This window comes from Empidonax traillii, unplaced genomic scaffold (genome assembly GCF_003031625.1).
Source record: "Empidonax traillii isolate 1590-97213 ecotype Southwest subspecies unplaced genomic scaffold, ASM303162v1 scaffold146:size911690, whole genome shotgun sequence".
NCBI lineage: Eukaryota > Metazoa > Chordata > Aves > Passeriformes > Tyrannidae > Empidonax > Empidonax traillii.
In genome coordinates, this window is record NW_020955339.1 from 437,731 (window position 1) to 462,885 (window position 25,155).

The 25,155-nt window shown below is 37.9% G+C and overlaps 1 protein-coding gene across 8 annotated transcripts in view; it reads right to left on the reverse strand.

The window, feature by feature from the left end:
• LOC114057774 (disks large homolog 2) overlaps window positions 1-25,155 on the reverse strand; it is a 496,327-nt gene that overhangs the window by 89,580 nt on the left and 381,592 nt on the right. For all 8 annotated transcript variants that reach the window (XM_027884448.1, XM_027884447.1, XM_027884445.1 and 5 more), the window contains one exon: window positions 3,547-3,661. In XM_027884448.1, coding sequence (XP_027740249.1) covers window positions 3,547-3,661 — 115 coding nt within the window. The remainder of the gene's footprint in view (window positions 1-3,546; window positions 3,662-25,155) is intronic.

Below are 25,155 nucleotides of genomic sequence, written 5' to 3' on the forward strand. Positions count from 1 at the left end.
TTCTTTTCCTCAGCAGAGAGGTTTAGTGACAAATAGGTTTTGGGTTCCCAAAAGGATTAACAGCACTTCCTACTGCTCCATTCTCCCCTGAAGCGTCACACTTTGCCTTTAGTGTTGTGAATTTTCTGATGACATCCCAAACAGAGATACAGGGTCATACAAAAAGAACAGGTAGCAGTAAAAAAAAGTAATCAGGAAATTCCTGGGAAATATTCCAGGAGGCATCAGAAGGAGAGATTGAGATAAAGAAAGAAAAAAAATAACAAAAATCTGAAACACAAGAGTATGCAGATAGATCATGTTAAAGAGCTACTCAGTTTCTCCGAACAAGTAATTCTTGATCTTTCCTGTGTTTTATACACTTTTTAAGTGTGACTTTAAATTGCTTTCAGCCATCTACTTCTAGTCTTACATTCAACCCTTTAACCCATATTACATTTTACTTCATTTCATTTAATATAATATCTTTCATATATCTCAATGCTATGCTATTTTAGCAGGGGCAGGATGGGAAAATCACAGACTGTAAGTTAACAAAGAAAGCCTGCATCCACTGGAATATCTGTAGTCTTTCTCATCCTCTTTTGTTGGCTTTTCTGTGAGCACATAGTGACACATTTTCAGTTACTGCAACCTATATAGATCTTAATTTATTTCCCTGTGCTGCCTAGAGTATAGTTATTTACTTTGATTAAGCTGTCTAGCTAAAAAAAACACCCCATCTATGCTTGGCATATTCAGTGAAGGACAGCAGAATCCCTACATCATACACTACTACGTACATACACTACAAAGAAAAGAAAACAGCAAACTTGAATCATGAACTTGGCATTACAGCTACAGACTTACAGCAACATATGGTAATTTCCCTCTAGTTCCCTTGCAGACGCTGACCAAAATAATCTATTGAAAGAGACATGTCCTGAGTTATAAGAATAGAAACCAAATGCTAGATCTCAGCTTTTTACATGGGTTCCTGTCTGTAAAGAGTTCATCCAGAAAAAGAAAATTTTCTTTTCTGAAAACAGGCACATTTTTGAACAAACATGTATTTTTTCCTTAGTGCCTAACTAAGACATAAGCTACCTTTGTAATTATTGTGTATGTACAAATAAAACTAACAGTGCCAGGCACAGTGCTGCAGGTGCTACTGCACTACAAACACATTACAATAATATGTAAAATATAAAGCCTCTCAAACAGACTGCTCAGACATGGACACAGCCACTTGTGCAGGTTTGCCTGCAAAAATATATATGCTAACAAAGGTGACTGAGGCTTCTGTGGTTTTCTGCTTCAGAGGTTTGGGGCATTTGTTGGAACAACTCTGGAATAAAAGAACAGATTTTGCATTTATGGTCTGGCAAGTGCTATTTAGATAAGCAGCTAAGACATCAAAGTCTCCTGCAGTGAAGCACCAGGGCATAGCAGCTTTAGTGAGACAGACCACAGTCAGACTTCATAAACGAGCAGAAAACCAGGCTCATCAGTGCACACAGAGCAACACTGTAGAGAAAAACTAGGCTAGTCCAGATGCAGTATAGATATCTCAGCTTGGCTCAGCGTGCAAGTTAATAAGCCTCAGTTCTCAGCAGAGCTTACCAGGTCAATACTGATCCAGGAGTAATTTAGCTTTGCTGCGGTTCAAACCAGTAAGTTGCTTAGGACTCTGTGCAAGCCCTTTACGTGTACACTGATGTGGCAGGAGGGCCTATCTAAAAAAGGCCTAGAATCCAATCATGTATAATTAATTCCTTTTTGCTAGCTTTAATATAATTGCTTCAATAACTGCTTTAATATAGTGCACTATCCTATCTTATGCTATACTACTGTGTAGTAAATAATTCTGATTAAGATCTTTTGTCTGATCATTTGTAATAATAAATGATTCATTTTATATAAATACTCTCATTTTGCCAATCATTAATACCTGCAGGACAAAGTGGTTCAATCATTCCTCTGTAATTCCTTACATTTAAACTGTTGACACAATCCAAGGCTAAGATTGGCTTCAGCTGCACCTAGACTTCTCTCTGAGAAGGAGATTAAAAAGCAAGGGCGTCTTTCTGCATCTCATGATTTAATGGCAGGGCTTCTTTAATAAATTTTTTATAAGCCTTCTACACCCGTGATAACCAGAATTAACCTGAAGTTGCTGGCTTGGACTTCTTGCAGCACTGCTCCCCACATTTTGATTTCCTTGCCTACCTCAAGCAAAGCAAGCTTGGATCTACCCCTACACATCCAATTGTAGCTTTTCATAAAATGCGTATTCAGGGAGCTGACCAAAAGCTCTTGACAACAAAGTCATTCTGTGTTTGGTCTGGGAAAAAAAACTAATTCAGGTCAGAGAAGGTGAGAGATGCATTGAAAACCAGAACAGTTCCAACCTGACCTTGCCCAACAGCAAGACCACTGGTAACAGTGGTCCATATCCTTTCAGTCTTTTGTTTTTTCTGGCAACAGTACCAATTAGTACTTTACATGGTTGCTGCCCTCCAGAATAAGATCATTCATGCTAACATTCAAGTTTTCCCTTCCTTTTCTGCTACCTTACCCCTTCACACTGAGAGCATAATGACAAAATGTAGAATTTAGCCTTAACTGGATCTCTGCAATGTTATCCCCTGAATTAGCTCCCCTGTGAATAATTATCACTGCCTAGAGGCTGACAAATTGCTTCCCTCTACTTCATGATTGTCAGGAATTTCAAATTATATGCTGAGCATGGGGAGGCTGGGGCGGGGGGGGAAGGAGGGGGGATGAAAATGAAAGCCTAGAGAAGCATAATCATGAAGTTTATTAAAATAGTTGGCACAGAGTTCCAAAGTCTCCACGAGTCCCAAAAGGTGTAAGAACTTTGTTGAGGCAACTGGGCAACACCCAGTCTTTCACCCAGCAAAGACTACGGCAATAGACTTGTACAGTCAAAGCAAAACTGCAACCACTGCTCACAGTTAGGCAGTTCACATGTTATTAACTACCCCATTTAAGATATGTACACCAACTTGTTTACTATCTCATCCGCATGTTTGATCTTGCATGGTTTCTTTGCAGCATAGACTGATAGAAGAGGAAACATATGCAAGGCAATAGTAGCAGATTGTTATGCATTTAGGAAAGTACATAACATTCTTGTATTGTAAGAAAAAGGTCTTGGTGAAACAGTGCTCTTTCTGAGAACAATCATTCCCTGTCTGGGCAAGACCTCACACAGAAACACATAGTGTCATTATACCACAATATCCATCTCAGATATGGAAAGACCTGACAACTGGGAAGAAATTTTATCTCATAAACCCAAATCACTATAAAGGTATAATGCTCTGAAAATTACTTGAAGCAGTCAGATTAAGCAACAGGGCAAATAGAGCTTTTATCCAATTTTCACATTAATGCTGCTGTGCTTGTAAGATTGATGCATTTCTCAGTTCATTTCAATGCAGCTTCTCAAACTTCTTTCCCATCTTGCTGAACAACAACACGTGTCAGGCATAGACAAGGTAGCTGCCGACATATTCCCAGAGGAAAGCTTTTCCTGCTTACCTGACATACAGTGACCTCTTCTGATTAGTCCTCAGGGATCCAGACCCAGAACTCATGCTGTGATTCATCATCTGCTCACGCAGGTCATGGATTTTTGCCTCAAATCGAGCGTACTCTAAGGAGATAAGAAACACCAAGAGAATAAAGATATTTTAGTTTTCTTGACCTATATAATCATTAGGGCTGCTAAATGCAAATTAATAACAAATTAATGAATGTAAGGCATGTCCTGAAAATGGAGGTCTAACAGGATCTTGCATTAAAGTATTATCTTAGCTAAATATATGTCCTCCTTATTGTGGTACCTGAACATTTCAGCACTGACTAGGTGAGGAGGTCAGATTGCTAGAGCCACTGAACTGCTGTTTCAGGAAAGGAAAGGAGGCTCTAAGTGTGTTACCAAATATCTTTCAGTCTGTGGAAAGGATGTTGAGAGCAGTTTTCCACTGTGTCATTCCTCCTTCCAAACAATCTAATACCGTGTTAGGGGCAGTGGGGTGGTGCACCCAAATTACTAATGAGTCAACCATTTACTGTAAAATCCCATCAAACTGAAGGAGATATCTCCAAGTCTAGTTATCCCCACAGCAACTGTCAAATAATTATATGAGCAATTAGCTACTCTATTTACTCTGCCCACTGAGTAAACCACTGAGGTTTGAGCTCTGTTTCTTTAAATAGGTGGCGACATAACTTGGTCTCAGTTTAGGTGATCCCCAAAATGCCAAATCCAAGCTGCATAAGGATAGCACAAAACTACCTCCCTCATCTTGCTCTGCTCCATAGCTCTGCTGGCAGCACTGTAAAATGTTGTGACATGCTGACCAGCAACATGGGATCAGCACTGGAGCAAAAATTCAGCTAGAGGTGTATCATTTGTTAAGGCTCCTGCTGACAGGACACAGCCCTCATACAGCCTGGTCAATGGTCCCTTCTTCTGGCATGTTCCCCTTGCTCATTGTGTGACCTAATGGGCTGAATTTTGGTTTGCAAGAGGAAAGGCTGAAGTTTTGGAGACAAACTCTAATTCCTTGTAACTGACAATGTAGAGGCAATGCTCCAAACACACAGAGAGTCATATTTCAACCTAAACTTAGGAAATCCACTGATGTGAGCTAGAAGACAAACTCGAGAGGGTGTACACAATACATTTCAATGAGTTGGTGACACCTTGAAGAGTAAGATGTTGCAGACTGATGCCACCAAAGAGGAGATGTTTCCTGCACCTCAATGTTTTATTCCACTGATGCCTTCAAAAGAAGGATCCCTTCCGCCACAGAAAGAGCTAGAGCATGAGTAAAACAGCTATACAAGGTTTCCTCCCTTAAAGGCTGGAGGTACATCCCACCAGATCACACCACCTCTCAGTTTAAGCAAACAAATCTTTACAGTGCATTTATAACCCATTGGACTGCATCCTGTTAGTTGCTGTTCGAGCTACAAGAGAACACTGTAAGACCGCAGTATTCAGATTTTCTCCTAGCAGAAATCTCAGCATTACTTTTGTTTGATCATTTGCTGTTCCCACTGGCTCAGTTCCCAGAATGTCTAGTTGCTTTGCAATAACTAATTCATTTTATTCAATGCTCTTTAACTTTTCATTGGTTAAAAACACCAGACCTTTGCAAGGTCCCACATTTTGCATAGGCACTAGCTACCTTCAAGCCGGCTTAGCAGAGTGATTCGATTTGGGGATTTGTGTTTGGGCTTTTCCCCTTCCTCTTCCTTGACATATTTTACCTCCCTTTACATATCTTCTATTGACCTTTCTTGGCATTACCCACTCAAGTGTGTTAAGTGATAGTGGCTACTTTGCTAGTCAGCTGGGAACCACTGCTGTGGTGTAAGAGACTTTTCAGTCTTCCCACATATCTATGACTTCACTGACTGCAACTGAAATTCTGTATGTCAGGAGAAGAGACACTCCTACACGTAGACAGTATGTTAGATTTATTCTGTTGCTTGTTTCTGCTCATTTCATTCACCTAGAGTACATCTTTAAACTTCTCAGAGATTTAAAAGCCCAAATCCTCAGTGGAACTAAGGTTCCCACAAACCTGTGTTGTTTTTTTAAGCAGAGTTTAGTTTTGTAATGTTTGTCCCAGTGCAGGATTTAAGTTTGCTCTATGTGAGTCATATTTGTTCTGATACCCTGCTTTAGAATTTATTTAGTAAATAATCTTCTTCTGAGCAAGGCTTTGTTTAGCTTATATTTCATTATAACAAATCTAACATTTCTTCTTGGCAAATAGGAAAGGTGATCTTAAGTACCAAAAGCTTGTGTTTCTCTTCCTCATACAGCATCAGTCCTATGTATATAGACAGAATATTACAATTTTAAGGGTTGTTACTAGGTCTCTTTCATTTATGGTGGCTACACTCTAAAAACCAGTAAACATACAGTGTAACTCAGCTTTTTTGTTGTTTTACATCTGTGCAAAGCTAAAGGTATGAATGATCTACAGTAGAGCAACTTCCCCTTTAATAAACAACCACATCCCAGGCTGACTCTGTATGTGAGATGTGGGAGTAACTCCCAGATTTAGACACCAATCTGGAGACTGAGAAATGAGGACTGGAAATCTGACTCTCTCTAGCACAGCATCCAACTATTTGCAACATCAGCTCATGAGATGAGCTCAAATGATTACAGTTTGGTCAGATGATGATATTATCACCTGTGTTCTGATGTCAGACCACACTTGTATTTAACTGATTTTAACACTGTAAATTTATTCTTAATTCTTAATTCAGTAATCTCTCTCTTTTTGGAAGACCTCTTGAAACTACAACACATCTTAAAATTGTCTAATATGAGTGTGATGGAAGTTCAGGGTTCAAGCTCCTGCTCCATGTTTGATATCAAAAAATATTGAAGTACTAATGGTATTCTGTTCCTTCGTGTTCTTGAGATGTTTTTTTCCTTTGGATTGAAATACATAGATAATTTGAAAATAACCAATTTTATGGGGCTATATTTTTCCCCAGTACCTTCTTCACACTTATGCATGAAAAATATTGAAATGTAAACTCATCTCTTCCTCCTGACAAATGCCTGGACCAGAAACTGGAATGGCCATCAATACAGCCAGTATTTAACTGAGCTCAGTTCAACTTCTTTAAACTCAGCCCTCCTAGTTCTATTGATTCCGAGATAGTATAGTGACAGCTGCATTTGAAATGTGAACAGAAAAAGGAACAGTGATACTCTGCCATCAGAGTAGTTCTGCCTACTGGGAAAAAAGTCCTTTTTCTTGACACTTCTTTGTGAGTGTGGTTGTTCCAGGGGAGCTGATTTCTAATAGCTTTGCATTTGCTAGGTGTGAATAAGGGCAGTTCTAAAGTGCAGAAAAACATTTAATGCTTCCTTCGAATTCAGCACTGGACATGAATAACACACTTGTAAGGCTCCTACACAATTAAAAGGACACTAAAGTTGTGGCATGATGACAAAAAATACAGTTAAAGCTGATTCACTAATTTCATGCTCTTTCAAAAAAAGGGAGAACAAAGAACATGTTGCTGCTGGAATGCTTAATTAGAAAAACTTCCCAAATTTGACTTACTAAATCTGCGAAGATCCTACCCATTGCCCGATTCACTAATGATCTGGTAGCTGAAGAAACTGATAAAGCTATGCTAGACTAAAAGGGCAAATGGGTGACTAGACTGTAACCTGTATTATCGCTGTGGTCAGACCAGAAGATATAATGGTTTGTGCTGGCCTGTGGCACTGGGGTTGTTGCTGTAAGAAATAGGGCAAATGGGATGGAGGGAAGTGTTTATTAATACCCCACTTTAGGGCTGGCTCAGAGCTCATGGCAGTGCAGGTAGACCTGAAATTGGCTGTCCCAAAGACACAGACCTAACTCACTGTCCCTGGAGAGGTGAAGCTAGTGACATCGAATGTGGAAGACAAGATTGCTGCTTCAAGGAATGGCTCCATTACAGGGACAGCAAGACCAACTTCCAGGGCTCTGGCACTGGCATGCTGGGCCCTGCATACTGCCTCAAGCAAATCCCCATTTTTCCAGGAGTCTGTTTTCTAACGCTGGCTCTGCTCAACTCCCTGTTCAGTCAGGAGAGCGAGAAAAGCCAGCTTGAATTGCTACAATGTGAATTTTCCCCCAAAGACAGCCAAGACCAAAACAGTCTATTTATTAAATACAGACACCTATTTGAATAACTGATGTTTGTCTGCTTCATACCGGACTCCTTAGACTGAATATATGGACAGAGGGCTGGTTCTTTTCCTTCTGTTCCAACACCTTATCAAGTGCTATAACTAGGACTCATACATATTCTAACCTTCAAATATCAATTGTTTGCCTTTCCAAAGCACTTGGACATGTTGAAAGGACAGGACAGATCTTAGGCAGTAAACTTCAAATACCCTGAACCTTCTCCTTAGCTCACATACTGAGAAATCAAAGCAAGGCAAATGGACAGCCCCATTAAAAAAAAAAAATCTAAATTCACAAAACCAAAGAGTAATAAACCTCAACTTCATGTTTAGCTGCTCAAGATCAAAACTACGATCTACAAAATCTTGTCTAATCCCCTTGGGCATCTGAGAGGATGCAGTCACCAACATCTGCACTGCTGAAGTGATTTAGACACCTAAAATCCTGCCAACCCCTCTAAAAACTGTGCAAGTGGGTGCCTATATGGTAAGGAGTACTTTTCTTATTAATATAAGCAGTATATTGAAATTTTAAATTAAAATTCTCCAAGTGAGTTCAGAAATGGTGTAAAAGGCTATGATACTTGAGCATACAAGAAAACTCCTGGAAGTCTCAGATGTATTTGAAAGACTAAAACTGAATGCAAAAAAGCAAACTACAAAATTAAATAATTCTAAATCTAAACCAAGCAAAGACAGAGATATTATATCTGATGACTTGATGCTACTTTTTGGTCATAGCAATAAAGAATAGCTATGATAAATGAATAAATATGCTGCAGCTTTTCTATGAGAAAAGATGGCAGAGTTTTATAAAGCTACATTACTGTTATTTTTCACTTTTATGTTTATAACAAAGATTGCAGTATTGATTGAATTTAGAGAACACGGTAACAGAAAAGCACTGATCCTACAAGTAAAGCATAGTTAAACTGAAATGCTGACATATGACACAATAGTGAAAATGATAGTTCAGCATCCTAGTCCAAGTCTTTATTAGCTTGAACACTTTTAGTGCTGGCACCTTTAGAGAGATAGCAATTCTTTCTGACAGCAGGTATCAATATTTGCTTTTCTGTGTAAGTCAGGATAATCACTGTTTGCTTATAGGTGATAACAGATTTACTAAAGAATAGAAACTTAAATGAAAAGTTAAACTTGAACTATCCAATTTTAACAGATTTTTTTGTTTAAAAAAAGCCCTCAAACTTGAAAGACATTAATTAGAGAACTTTATCACTTCAGAAAGGGTGTATTGCATAAATCTAAAAAGTATAATAAAGGAGCAGCTGCCAAGTCAACTTCTTTATCAGCATCCATTTGGTGTAATTTCAGTGGATAAAGACTAGTCTAAACATTCTGAGATTTTCTTCTGTTCTGTTCATGGGAACACAAATTTTATGCCTCTACATCAAGTCATGAACTTATTGCCTTGGCCACATGAGATAGCTATGTGCATAATACTATTATGATTATTTATTATTATATTATTATTATATTATATTATTATTATTTATTTATTATTATATTATTTATTCTATTATTATTTATTTATTATTATATTATTTATTCTATTTATGAAAATATTTTTTTCCTTTGCCTCCTCTTAGCAGATGCCTTAGCTGAATGGTTTAAGATTTAAAATAATAGAACACACTTCTTACAGTGAGTGTTTTACATTTCTGCCTTTTTCACACAAGGTTGACCAGTCAGCCTTGTTTTTATACTTGGAGGACAGAGGAAGGTGAGCAGACCAACATCAAGACTTAAGAGCACTGGATCTGGTTCTTGCTTTTCTAGAATTTACAGTGGGAAGCTGTACTAGCCAAAAAAAGTAAGTCTCATCATACTATGACAGCTATGGCAGAGATATGGCTCCTAGATTAAGATGGTGTCTTTGGCTATGCCTGCCAGGTGCCCAGCATCCCACTATCCTGGAAGTCTTTGAAACTACTATAATACACATAAAAAGTGAAAGAGTGTGCAAAAAGACAGTAACTGATAACTAGTATTTTAAGTCTTCTGTTTACAAGGGTTTTTTGGCTTAATTTTCATATTGAGTCATTTTTTTTTTGCTAAAAGTACCCTTTTTGGATGGTTAGGAGTTCAGCTCTATAGTTGTCTGATGTTGCAAGCAGTTACACAGCAGGTTAATGATGGTGAAAAATCTTTGTGGTCTGCAGTAATTTCATAAGAAATAAACACACAAACATACTATGGTTAAGTACAGTTCACTCTACCTTTGGTTCCTTTGTCTTCCTCTGCCATGTCTGATGTTGGCCACTGCCAAGGACACAGTTCTGTACAAGGCTGGCTTTGGATCTCATATTGTATGGCAAATGTTATGCTTTCAGTAAGTCCAAACAATCAGTTAGATTTATTATCAGCTAAATTAATGAATTGACAGGAAACAAACTGCACCTGATTCTGATGAAGTAATGGGCATTATTGACTTGAGAAAGTGTTACTCAAAAGCCATTCACGATGCACTGAGGAACAGAACAACTGATGCTATTTCTTATCATTCTTATAACTCCCCTGAGCTCACTCAAAGGAAATGAAAAACATAGATTTCAATACTGAAGAAGGGAAGATACATATACATTTTATTAGGTTTTATTACTTTGAATATATCCGCTTGTTTTTATTGTAATATTTTCCATACCCCTCTTCAGGAACCTTTAAAAAATAATAACACAAGCATATTTACTGATTTTTAGTGATTGCTTTGCTCTTTAAAATTGCAACACCGTAGGGCTATTAATGTCTTTATTCTATGATATTGGTTGGTCGCCTTCCTTTACCAATATTCAGGTATTTACAATTCAGCCTGTCATCTAATTAAAATTTCACCCTATATATTTGTTCTGTAACTGGCCTCATTGCCTACATATCACCTCCAACTTTATTTTCATTTGCTTTATTATTGAATATAATGCTTTCTCCATGTGTTGCACCATTAGATACAGCCCTCATATTGCATTAGTTGAGAATATATATACACCTGAAAATATATTTCCTTCCACAACACATTCACAAGACTAATAACGTGTTATATTTTAGTCCCAGTGAATATAATTCCAAGCCAAATTGTCTCTGGAAGCTTTAGTTTCAAGAAATTCATACCTCTTAATGAAAGAGATGTACTAAAATAAATCAAGCTATTAGTGAGTGACAAGGACTATGTATCCCACTGAAGTACTATTCTACCTTCTCCCTTAAAGTGTATCTTTGGTTCATGAAGTGTCAGCCTGGAGTTTCTCAGCTGGAAATTTTTTGCAACTTGTTCCAAACATTGAAGAAAACTGCAAGCAATTAAATAGCTTTGGAAAATAACCCCTTACAAGATTTTGGAGAGCTTTATTCTGTACTGAATTTTACTGCATTCTCAAAAATTTGTTCACCCGTTATTTGAATTGATGCACCCTGAATTAACAAGACTTTTTGTGGCACTTTTTCAAGTTACCCGAGGCTCACACTGAGCTGACATCTTGAAAAACATTGTGTGCATACATGCCCAAGAAGGGGCAAGGCAAATAAAGAGTAGAAATTTGGATCCGAAACAACCATGTAACACATGGTCTGCCTTGGCAGCAAAGTGTGAAATCTTGGAAAAGTTGGGCATATCACTTCATCCCTGGCATCCAACTTGCACAGCCATGCTCACCCAGCAGAGTAGCTTATGTCTCATTAACCTTGATAGCTTTGTAGGAGTTACTGTTTTGTACAGTACAGACACATTTCAAGATATCTCTTGTGTTTTAGGCACAAAATGACTCTGTCACGAATGACTCTGTCATTTTGTCAAGGTGAAAATGTCCTGGTATTAAAGCCAGTAAGTCGGCTTCAGCTGTGTTTAGCTAGAAGAATGAGTCTACCTACCTACATTCCCTGCCTTGTAATCCTCATTCTTCGAAAAATATTTATGTGGGACATTGCAAAGAAACAAAACCTATTTTCTATTAATAGCTAAGCTAATTCATTTAGCTATTTTGTTGCTTCAGACTAGTGGTGAAGACCTTATTTTCAGTCATTATTCAGTTTCCACAATTCTTCATCCAAAATCATTGCCCTGGGGCAATTGTTACTTATTTTTGCTTCATTGTTTTTTTCCTTGCTTCTGCTTTTTACGAAGTTTAGTTTTATTTCTTGGGAGCTGGGCATGTTACACTAATCAGCCATATCTTCTTAATGAAGAAGACATGCTTGCTTAAGACATGAACTGGCATGAGGAAACAAAATACAGAGCTGATAGCTTCTAGAGATTCCTAGGCATGGCAATACTAGCAGGAATTTTGCTAGTCTTGACTAACCCTGTAACTATGCTGGGTAGGTATTCCTCTTTTACAGATTTGTAAATGATGGCAAATGATTCCTACCTGCCTTCAGCTATTTACAAATTTCCTCCTTCCTAAGGTCTCCTGAGTGTCCCACCTGTCAGCTACACGGTTCATATAAGTGTTTCCAAATCCCTTTCAATGAGAAAGAGCTGGGTTAGCCTGTTTCCTGTATTTACACTAACCTGACTGAATCTCATTGGTCCAGAATGGAAAGCACTCAGATACAAAACTGCCTGCAACTGTTAAGGAGGGCAGAACACAGGGACAAAAAGCTGGGAACAGACTGGGGCAGATGGCATCCTCCCCAGCACTGTTGTACACACAAGATGCCACCTTGAACTAAACAATGCTGTGAAAAGAAAAAGGGTACAATCCTATTTCATCATCTCCAGAATCAATAAAGACTTAGTGTGACTAAAGAGGCATAGGAACCACTGAGGAACTGTGTGAGAATCTTTTTAAAATAAAACTGGAAATGTAGATCAGTCTGACCTGCCCAATTATCAGACAAAAAATGAAAAAAAAAAAAGGCATCACTAAATCAGGGCTCAAAATTCCCAAGTGAACTTCCATGAAAACTTACACAAAACCTTTCACAGCTAAGACATCATATGCCAGTTTTGTACTTATACTGTATGAAATTCTGATAAACTCAGAGTGGGAAGAGATAAAAAAGGGGTTCCTAAAAGAGAGTCAGTGAAAAAAAAAGTTTCTTACTGAAAATAGAGTGGTGTGGAAGCTAATGTGATTTTATTAATTCCATAAATGAGCATGAAATTTGTAGCCTATGTTAAAAAAAAACCTTAACCCTTCAACCCACAAATAATTAAAAATCATTACAAGCTAAAGCAGAAAAATAAACAGTAGCAAGAATACCAATAGTACCAGGCATAATTATTCATAGAACAGGATAACCTTCAGAATTATAAAAATACAGATATCAGAAGGACCATTAGTAAGAGAAACAGAATCTTGGCAAATGTGTTATGAAAATAAACATGGACATACCTCAATAGGTTGAACTGTTTTATTATTATGATAAATACCATTTGCTAACACTGAATAATGCCATTAATAAATGATTCACTTTGTGACTTTAAAATCTGCCAGGTTAAAAATACATTTCCCTGTAACTGTCACTTTCCTATACTCAGCTGTGCTGCTCTTCCAGTAAAGGATATCTTCAGCCGTCTCCTAAGATTATCTGGGACACTATTGAATTAAAAAGAACTCATCAAAGATTGGAAACAAAACTATCTATTTTTACTGTTTAAAAAATCCTTTAAAAGCAATCCAAATGTCCTGAATAAAAAAGTATGCAGGAAAGAATTAAATGGATGAAAACATTCCCATGCATGTATTGATCTTTTTTAAGCGGCAACATTTAGAGCAGCTACAGAATTGCATTAGTTTGCTAGAGCTTCCTGATTAAGGGGGGGATTACTGCTCCTAGTACAAACAGGTAATCGGGAATGGTTCAGCACATTACAGGCTTGAATGTATTTAAACAAGATAAATACATATATTACCTCAGGATAAGTCATGCCCTCTGCATTCCTCTTAGCTTATTATAAGGAATATTTTGAGTCCTATGCAATGGGATATCTAGGTTGCTATGGAGGCTATAGCTGATGGCCTGCATGCTCTGAAATGTTGATTAACTTGAGAATCAGATCATTTAAAATTGGAATAATATCTGAAAAATCACTAATACCAGTGAATGCCTTGCAATTACTGCTGATACTCTTTACCTGATCATTTACAGAACTGCAAAACCCCACCCTTATGGCATAAAAGACTTAGGTAGAAAGGGTCTTCTTAATCAAGTCCAATTCCTGCTTTTACAGAAAATCGAACCCTGAAATACTGTGTATAAGCTGTTCAACTATTTTCTTATAATTAGTTCCATTTTGGCATTTCATAACTCTTAGAAGAACACTCATAGCACTCAGTTCTCAAACAGGTAGACTCATTCTTCTAGCTAAACACAGCTGAAGCTGACTTACTGGCTTTTACACCAGGACATTTCCTCTGCATATATTGGTCTTTTCCATTGTACAGTGATTCTCATGATAGATAGAACACAACTTCACCCACCAATTTTCATTTTGCTAAATAGACAATCCACTCTTAGTTAATAAAGAAAATATTAGAGTCATTCCTACAGGAAGCAGATCTCTGCTGTCTCCCTGCTGTGCTGGTGCGTCACATTACAGACAAGGCTTACAGATTAATAGAAAATGAAAGCGCTGAAAACTTCCCACCTGATATCCAGGCTTCTTATATTCTCTCTTGATTCTGATAAGCATCTCAGAATAAGAATGGCAACCTCAACAGCTTTTCCCAAGGACCAGTTGTTTGTTCCCTGGAGTAAGTGAATACTTTGTTATCCCTATGTGGTGGGTGTTATTGATTTATCAGTGTTTTGCAGTGTAATAGATAGAGAGATAGATGATAGATATAAAGATGATAGAGATAGATAGATAGATAGATAGATAGATAGATAGATAGATAGATAGATAGATAGATAGATAGATAGATATAAAATGAGTGCAAATAAAACATGTATATTTGGCACAGGCTGGTTTCTCCAAAGCTCCCTAATTTTCTGCTTCACTAGTTGTGACTGCTCAGGATGATCCAGGTAGGGAAAAGCAGAGGATCAAGATCATCCCTTCACTTATGATGCTTATGATGCTTACGATGTTTATGATTAAACAGTGTTTAGTACTAATAAATGTCACATCCATACACCTTTCAGAGACAGTTTGGACAGGAATGATAAAAAAAAAAAACACTTCAGAATTTTTTTTGAGAATATTGAATGATTTAAGTTTCCTATACAGACTCTTTTAAGAAAGACATGCACTCAGATTGAATGAGAGATTCAGGTGAGATCGTCTGGGAGTGCATTATAATCTGGGATTTGTGATCAAGTTCCTAAATGTCATCTGTGCTGGGGCAACTGACTGCATTTTCTGAAGCAAATGGAGATGATTTAGCTTAGAGTGCAATGATAAAAGGTTGTATCAAATTGCACTGCCTAGCAGTTTCCAAGGACAAACAGCACTCTCTTAAATGGGTGCCAGGCATCAGAAATTTGCAACTGGAGCATGAGCCTGACCTCTCAGAGGTAAGAGGAGACGAAGAGTTTGCCAGCAAATGAGCAGAACATCCTCAGGGGCCCTAAGTCACAATTAGATCTTTTCACAGATGTCTGCTAATTTGTTCTTAAAGATTCTCAGAGATGGAGACACTTCAATCACCCCAAACAGTCTATTCTCGTGCTTTACTCTCTTCCTGCAGCTGCATTTTCCCATAATGTCTCATCTGAAGCTTCTTTACTGCTTTTTAAGACCATTCCTTCTGATTCACAATGAATACAAGGAAACAATATGGCAAACAGAAATATTTAAAAACTAACACTACAGTAAAAATACTAAAAGTAATGAGAAAGAGGAACACAGCTAAAAAGACAAGCAGGGATGGTTTTGCAAGGAAAAACCTTTTGAAAAAAATCTTCAAATGTCAAAAATGAAACCTTAAAGAAAATTACTGTATACCAATTGGGACAGAAGAAGCTCATTACTGCCAGTGGCCTACATGCTATAAAATGGGTTAGTATTGCTACAAAAACCTTTGTAATTAGCAAAAAAGTGCTATTATTGTAATAACTGAATCCCCTAGTACCTAATGCAGGGTTCATGGCTTTAAGTAGGTTAATGTGAAAATTAATTTGTGCTAATTCACACAAGATCAGCAATGCCCAATCCAGTCTGGCTGCTGTGGCATTTTGTGGAATAACAATATTTTCCTATCGACTTACAGAAAGCACTGAAGATTCAAGAATGTCACATAAACACATCTTAGCTTTCACTTCTGATCAACGTGTTATGATAGTTTTCCATTTTCTGGGGATAAATCTATTGTGAAACTCACTCCTAACTGAATAAGCAATGTACTAGCTCTAGACATAGAAATTAATGGGACAAAAGATTCGGGCAGCTTCATTAGCCTGTTCAAGGGGCTGACTGGTCTCAGAACAGACTGTTCACCAGGATGAGTTACCTTTTCATCTTGAGAGGGTTATGTTTGACTTCTAGGGAAGCTCACAGTGCTGCATCCACACAAGAAAGAAGATAGAATTTTCATGCACAAAAACCTTAAGTGCAAGAGACGGTAGGATAACTCAGACTTGTACTCTTCTCTTTTTAGTTATGGACAAGATGGGAAAACAAAAAGACCCAACTACCTGGAGGACCGAGAGAGAACATGGTTGAAGTCAAGCCAGATCATGGATCATGGGGTGGCCCAGTGTTAAGAGACAGGAAGAGAAAAGATAACTGGTGCCTGCTGCTTTTTATACTTTCACTAAAATATAACATGCAGTGGACAGACAATTTCTGTTCCATGTTAACTTTAGGCTGCAGAAACACTGTCATCACCTGCCAGTCCAATAGGGCAAATTAAGCTTCACAGCTTGAACTAACACAGCTGAGACTACTATTGCACTTTCTGGGCAGTGACTGGTTATGCTAGGAATGCTAATAAAGGCTTTTTTGCTCTCTCTTCTACAGTTGGTGCTGCAGAAAGAGACCTGTGTGTCCTGGTTGATGGCAAGTTGAATATGAGTCAGCAGTGCCCTGGCAGCCAGGAGGGCCAACCATGTCCTGAGGGGCATCAGGAAAAGCATCACCAGCTGGTCAACAGAGGGGATTGTCCCACTCTGCTCTGCACTTGTGAGGCCTCATATTGAGTAGTTTTTAAAGAACACATAAGCCTGCTTTCTCCTTTTCTTCAGCTTCACTGTTTTTTTTGTCTGTTACCCAAAGCCTTCAGTGCCTCAGCTGCTCCAGATCTGGTAGGGTCATGAAATGTTTGAGAACCGTGTAAATTTGATTTTCCATTCTATATATGAATCTGTTTTTTTTTTTCCCTGTTTCCCTAACTTTTTCTGCCAGGTATTGAGCCTGTTGAGTCCAATTTGTTTCTATTCTTACACCAGACATCCATCTGAAGAGCCACCCATGATGATTTCAGGTGCAATTTGCTACCATTTTTTATCTCTCTTTTTCACAAGGCCATTTAGTTGAAAGACAAACAAGTGAGGGGAGGCTGAGTTGAGAGTGAAAACAATAACGTGGATAAAGGGCAGTGAAGCAACCTCTATTCCTATGAAATGTGATGTGAAGCTCTCTCAAAGCCAGGTAAGTCAAACTGGTTTAGATATTTTAGTTTTTTATTACTATGAAAAATGTAAATATAAATGTGTAAAATTGTAAAGGACAGTGGAGAAAGCTTTGTTTTATATTTTATATACATATATATATATATTTATGTTATAAAGGTTAACAGAAAGCTGAGAATATCTTGCTATTCCAAGTTTAGAAGACACATAAGAGGAGGTCCTAATGACACTACAAACACACTTTTAAAATTTGTTATAGTCAACTTTGAACAGGGCATAATAGTTCACTTTATTACAAAAAAAATGTGTCCTTGAAATTACGAGCCTATTTTGACTTTCACGTGTTATTAGCTCTCAGTGGAACCTGAAGCATTCAAATTGACTGTAATGAGATGTTAGCAGACACTATTACTGCAGCAAACCATTCCTGTTTGGAGATGGCTGGCACAGGAGGCCCCTAAAAGCATCCCAACAGGAAGCAAGTATCATGCACTGACAAAGTGAAACAAAAATCAGCTTTGGAGAAGGTCTGCTGTGCAGCTGGCATGGCTGTTCCGAAGGATGTTGGGAAAGGAGGGCAGCACCGTTTAAAGGGTGGAAAGGGTTGCCAAGGGAAGTGCTGGTTAAATGTATATATGTTTTTAAATATGCACAAATGATTTTCTGTCAGACACTAAAACAAAAGGAATGAGTTCTCTAGTAAAAAGCAAAAAAAAAAAAAAAAAGGACCAAATCAAAGTAGACTTCTCAAGCAACAATAATAATTACATACCTTTCTGGCATTGGGATGCTGAAGGTGAACCTATTCTGAGAATTATAGGACTTCTTATCAAGTCACTTTTACCTCAGCTCCTTCATCTTCAAAAGCCTCTCTCACCCCTATGAACCTTTTCCAGTTTTTGCAAAAATTTAAATAAAATTCAATGAAGGACCCATACCAGAGACTATTTCTCTTTTCTCCCCTCATCTTTCTCGATTTCTTTGATATCTGATTATGTTAAAAGTGTGGAATAGGATCCCACAATTATCCTGTTTTCATGAAGTTTATAAGAATTTCATAGCTGTAAGATTGCCTTTCGATGCTTGCACATGTATATACACAACTTTTTTGTTTATTCATTTATAGTGCTTGCGTAACCTAAATTTCTAAGGCAAGTACCCTGAAAAAAAGGATTATGAAATACTCTGAAGAGAAACCATTGCAAATGTGACAGCTGCTAAGAATGACTATAACTTTCATATTCCTCCTTCCCCCAGAGGTTACTATTGTTGCTGGCTGAGGAAACAGCTGTAGTGTGCTCATGAAAAGCAGAAAAGGCCCAGAGAAGGCAGATTTGCCCTTTGGCAGTTTGATGTCTTGCTGGAAAGCTTGTCAACCTTATTTACATTTTAATTTCCATGCCAGCCTCTACAAGGTTTTATATTTGGATTCTGTTTTAAAGTATCTCCTTCACTATAATCACAATGACCTTTACATGTCTTCCCCCATTACCCTCTGGGCTGCAGTCCCTGCTTACTGGGCTATCCAAGGACTAGCATCAAGAAATGCCAGGCTAAGCATGACATTTATCCAAGCAGTGGCTGCTTATAAGGTAGACTTTTCTTTTTTTTTTTTTTTTTTCCTACTTATTATCTCCCATAGGAGATTAAAGAACGGTGTGGGCAATGGTCACATCTTGCTAAAGGACAGTGGGAAGGGAAAATCCCTTTTCTGCAAGACTGGAGCAAAACTAGCAATGTGCATCACCTGACACTGGCTACTCCTGGGAGCAAAGAAGGCAGAAGGGATGAAATTAGGCAGTGACTGATTACTATTGACATTATTTTTACTGACAGACTGACAACAGAACTTGGCAGCATTATACCCACTGGCTAGTTAAGAGAAGCACTGCCATAAACATGCCCTGCTCAAAATAAATCACAGCACAAGCACAGAACTACAGTGCACACATTAGCCCCCAGCCTGTCAAGCTGCTATAGAAATGCATGCTTTTTCTTACACACAAAATAATGCCAGTTGAAAACATACACAGATCATTCAAGGTTTTTTGGGCACTCAGTTGCACCTTTCACAGAAAAGACTTTAGTGAATATATTTTGATCAAGTAAAGCTTTCAAAGCTGCTAAAGTATCACTGGCAAACAGAGAGGTGTTTTTGTACAGGTTAATCACAACTTTCTGATGAATTTACCACTTCAGGATTTTGAAATACAGAAGCATCCTCTTCTCATTGTTAACAAGAACACTTTGAGGGATATAGATATCATAAATAATTTCAAGCTCCATAACTTTTGCATTTCTGATTAATTTTGATATACAAATATATATATATATATATAAAATCTTTGTACCATGTGACTGTGAATAGACATTGTAAGAATGGGGCCAAGGTGGACTGTACTACTCAGGGTTAAATGAAGTGCCATGTCTGGGGTGAGAGGATTTTTTTTCCCCTAGGTCAGATTGCAGGGACAGTTGGACTGGGTTTCTGTCGCATATTTGCTTTCTGGGACTATCTCAGAGTTACATTAACATATTTCACAGTATTATAGGGAATTGAGCTCCATTTCTCTCAAGTATCTACTTCAATGAATCGTCATGGAATCCAACTCAAGCCTGAGTCAGTGTTTGTTAGTCTTTCCAAAGAAATAACTGGGAGGATCATCAGGGCAACATCTGAACTTTTACAGTTCAGCAGTTAGTTTGAAGTATAAAGTTATTAGTGGTGCAGCCTTACCAATACAGTGGGTACAGAAGATTAATACATGTATGTGTGCACACAGAAATATTTCTTCACTTCAAGGCATAAGAAAGAGCTGTGCAGGATAGTCCTAAATTCTGCATCTCCTCAAACCTGTAGATACAAACTGACTATATTGGTCCTTTATACTCTATAAGATAGCATATGCCATAACAAGAGTAAAAAGTTTTGACTGCTCTGAGTGTTTGACTGGTCTCTTTGTCCCAGGTCAGACACCTTTTATCACAGCGATATGTCGTTCCAAGCTGTGTTGGTTTTGGCAAAGATAGAGTTAATTTTCTTCACAGTATGGGGCTGTCGGGTATGAGTATGGGGTAATTTTCTTCTGGTATGGGGCTATGGTTTGGATTTGTGTTGGAAATAGCATTGATAACATAGGGATGTTTTTGTTACTTCTGAGCAGCACTCACACAGAGTCAAGACCTTTTCTACTCCTCACCCCACCCCACCAGTGAGGGGGCTGGGAGCGCACATGGAATTGGGACGGGACACAGCCAGGACAGCTGACCCCAACAGACCCAAGGGATATTTCAGACCATATGGCATCATGTTTAGCATATAGACATGGGGGAAGAAGAAGGAATAGGGGGATATTCAGATGGAAAGTGTTCACTTTCCCAAGTCACCATTAGCCTGATGGAGCTCTGCTCCCCTGGGGATGGCTGAACATCTGCCTGCCCATGGGATGCGGTGAATAAATTCCTCATTTGCTTTGCTTTTGCTTTACGTATTAAACTGTCTTTATCTCAACCCAAGAGTTTTTCTCACTTTTACTCTTCCAGTTCTCTCCCCCATACCATCACAGGGAAGTGAGTGAGTGGTTGCATGGGACTGAGTTGCAGCTAGGGTTAAACCACGACACAAGAAAAAGGATATATGGATCTGAAATGCCATAATTGCTGGTGGATGACACTATGCCATCAGTCTGTAATTTCAGTGCTGGGAGTTTCTGTCAACATCTCTTAAGCCTGATCTGCCAGAAATACTTCCCATGAGTAAAGAGTGCTGACCTAAGAGCACGATCTGGCCTGGCTACATGATGGTTGAGACTGACAACCTGGGAAAGAAATGGGTGCATGCAATGCCGTGATGATGTCCTTATTTTAAGCCTTGTCATTCTTCATCACACTTTCACTACAGTTTTGAAGCTACCGGCATGGACAATGTCAGAAGAAACAAAAAGTATTCTGGGAGGTCTGTGATATGCTGCCTACAGCTGAAAAGAAACCAAACTTATGAAGAGATCCAGGATCCAAGGACCTGGGAAATATCAATTGGATGGTACATGTTACAAGACTCAGTGCAGCAACTATGGAGAACAAGTTCTGCAACAGATCAGAGCCAATCATCAAAGTAATCCCATTTGGCCATAAAAATATCTAGTCTTTTAATACTGCTAAGCCTTGTTTGTAATCACAGAACTTAACGAGAACAACTTACATGGAAAGGAAAGAAGGGAAATCTCCAGAGTAGAAAGGCTGCTAAAGAGGACGTTAACAAAAGCAAGCAAATTTGAGGTTTTAACTTCTTTTATATAGGCCACACTTTATTCATCGAAGATTTTTCTTTAATCAGCCAACCCCATGCCGAAGCCAGCTACAAGATTGTGAAAGCACGCTTTTGTTTTCACACTCTGTGCCATGTAGGCAAGTCTCTCAATTAAGGAAAGATTCCCTTTGTTTGCATGAGATTCTGTTTAATTTCTGGCAGGCAGATTCAGAAATAATTACCATCTATAGAAGGATGAATAGCAGTCAAATCTACAGTTCTCATTACCCACCAGAATTTCAAAGAGAACTTAAATTCTAAGCAAGCATTTGGCAGGTCTGTACAAAGGGAAAAAAGCATTGGACAAAACTAGTGACATCTAACTCAAATTTTGAACAAGATTAATAGTTAGCAATGTCTGGGACCTCACATCTGGGAAGAGCCTGAGAGTACTCTCAGAATACTGAGAAAGATTTACTTTTTTTGAGAAATCTGGCTAATCCTTGTCATGTCTAAGGCATATTGGAGGTCATATCTCAAACACTGGGGAATGGTTTGGTCAACGGTAGTGCTACATGTTAAAGATTTTAGGCAGTTTACAATGTAAATTCCTGATGGAGGGCTACAGAGAAGATGGTTCTCAGTGGTTCCCAGCGATAGGACAAGAGGCACTGAGCACAAATTGAAATATAGTAAATTCCATTTAAACATTAATAAAGACTTTTTAAATTCAAAGAATGGTTAGATATAGGAATAGGTTGTCCAGAGAGTTGTAGAGATATTCAAAGCCTGACTCAACATGACCCTGAGCAAACTGCCCTTCCTGACCCTGCAACAGTGGGGGGCGTTGGAATAGATTATCCAGTTACCTTCCAGCCTTTACTTTTCTGTGGTTTTGTGAAACAATAGGTCTAATTCTCTGTGGTTATACAAATGTAACATATAAGCAAAGCTCTTTGTTCTCTTCTGCTTAGAAACACAGAGCTGGTAAACCCCAAAGGTAAGATACTGTATGGTTAACAACTTTGGTCCTTTAGAATGCCATTATTAAAATAAATAAAATATTATGCTTAGTGTGTCCTGGCTCATGTTATCCTCCCTGGTGACAATGCTGTTGAACAACTGAGTACAGCAATATAAAGGTTTAATATCTGACTATATTTAATATCAAACACCCTGATATAGGCAGTGCCCACAATGGCTGCAGGTCTGTCAGCATGTTCAAAGTTTTATAACAGCCATAAAAACTCATGGAGTATAGAAATGAGTCAACCAGTACTTATAATTGCTGGCATTTAGCACCAGAGATGATGACTAAGAATCTATATTTGAAATACCTGGAGTTGGTGCAGTCCAAGTACAAATCCTAGGGAAGATCAACTAAGCACTAAAATTTTGTGAATTAAATACTCTGAACTGTGTGCAGTTTGTAGACCTTTAAGACAAACACTTAAAAACACATTTATTCACATGCACTACAAACATATTTGGTTATCGTGCCAAATGAGTATTGTTTTGATTTGGTTTTCCCCTAATGCAGAATATTACCCAGCTTGGCATTTATCTTCCTGCCCTTTCATCAGCAGAGGTGGCTGCATTTCACATTTCAGAAATAATGTTAAGGAAATTCCCTGGGGCATAATTTTCAACGGCAGATGTCATGTGTCGCATATGCTAAAATACAGTCTGACAGCATTCAAGTGGTCTTTCCTTTCTGCATTAACCACCCCTACAAAAAATTAAGCTGAAACAAAAATGTAGGGAGTTAGTATCATAATGTCTGAGATGTTCCTGTGTCACAGAAGGAACTTCACTAAAAAAATGGATGTCTCAAGATTATACATTAAATTTATTTTTCTATTCCAGTTTATGCTACCTATTTATATGGCAGTTTACGTAATTCATCTGAAAGAGGGCTGATCTTCCAAACCACCAGCTAACATAATTTACAATTATATTGCTCTTTATCCAAAAGAATCCTGCTGTGTTTCACAAACTGCAGTACAAACACCATATATAAATGGTATCCATGTCATAGGCGTCACTCACAATTACAGAAGTTCTGCAAGTAAATCGAAGAATAGAATAGTGCCTAAATTAAAATGGTGTTTGATCTGCAGGTTGAGCAGATTATTTTAACTACAACTTTGTCTGAAAGACCTACAGATAGTTTCAAAGTCATACTCAGCAAGAGGCATATCCACCAGAAGATGAAAGGCTGAGTCAGGCCTCACAGGTGTTAACAAGAGGTTAAGGCACACACTGACTATGTTTGTGTTCTCAGGCTGGTCTTTGACTTACACGTTTTTATTTATATGCAAATGGTGTAAGGAAGATCCCAGTTAGGCTCTGTACGTTTCCAGGTCAGTGCTTAGACTCTTACAATTTCCATTACTAAACTGAGTAGATGACTTTAATATTTGAATTCAAGTTATTCACTTGCACATTAAACTCAAGTATCTCATTTTTTCCTGGAAAAACTAGTCAACTAAATAGGTTTCTTCACTGAAAAAACGAACTTTTTAATCTAAATACAATTTGCCAGTAGGGATACAATTTTTCAGTACAGATATTCAAAGGTTCTTCCTGCCCCCTTTTCCTATCTCCCTCAAATGACATTTTTGGACAACTGAAGTTTTTCAGTAGTATATACCTATGATTTTTTTTTTCCCCTCCCATTGATCTCTGTCTTTGACACATGTTTATGTTTAGGAATATAAGCCTGAAAAAAAATGGACACATTTTTGTTATTTTGAACCTCACATTGACATAAAGTATCATATCTATTTTACCTTCATGTATATGTTAAAAATATCTCCTAACTATACCAAAATTCAGCATAGTCTAAGCTCTCGGGTATGGTAAACTAGTACTAGGGAGAGGTATAAGGGGTAAAAGAAAGAAGATATAAATGCTATTATTGCATAGATTCACAAAAAACCATACCAGCTAGCTGATTAATTTGAAGTAAAAGTAGTCTTAGTAATTTTTCTTCTCATGTTTAAAATTTTAGAAATACCTCCTATAATAAACAGAAATCAATAATTCTTGATCAAACATATTTCAAGGTTTAGTTGACAAGTCCAGATAGCCTCTATATCCTAAGCTTGTTTCTTCCTCTACTAACCAAGCATACCAGAAATAAACTGAAAGAGAACATTTCAGTGTTTCAGTCTTGATAAGTTTAGGTGCTTCTTTGGCCAGCCCCCAAATCACACTTTATATTAAATATCTCAAACAATTGAGGAAAAATGTTGGATTTTAAGTCTTATGAAGAGTATAGGGCAAAAGCTAGGCTAATGTAGGATTATTGGCAGATAAACCTGAAATGAAATTTACATTTCATACATGCATTTCATAGTAATTCCTCTAGAAAAATGCATAAAAATATTTAGTCCTTCCTGTTTTCTGTCCTTTAGCACTTGTACGTTTTCCTGTTTCATATCCTTACCATTCAATACTTACACACTGAAATGAATTTAATAAAAATAAAGTAGAATTTATTCACATCTCTGAAAAGAAGGGAGAAAGCTGACTATGAGTGTTGTAATTTCAGTGGTCAGGTACAAGTAGCAAGACACGAAAGACTGAAAACAAATGAAGGCATTTGAGTGCAAAATATTTGCACCAAATAAACTTACAAAGGCCC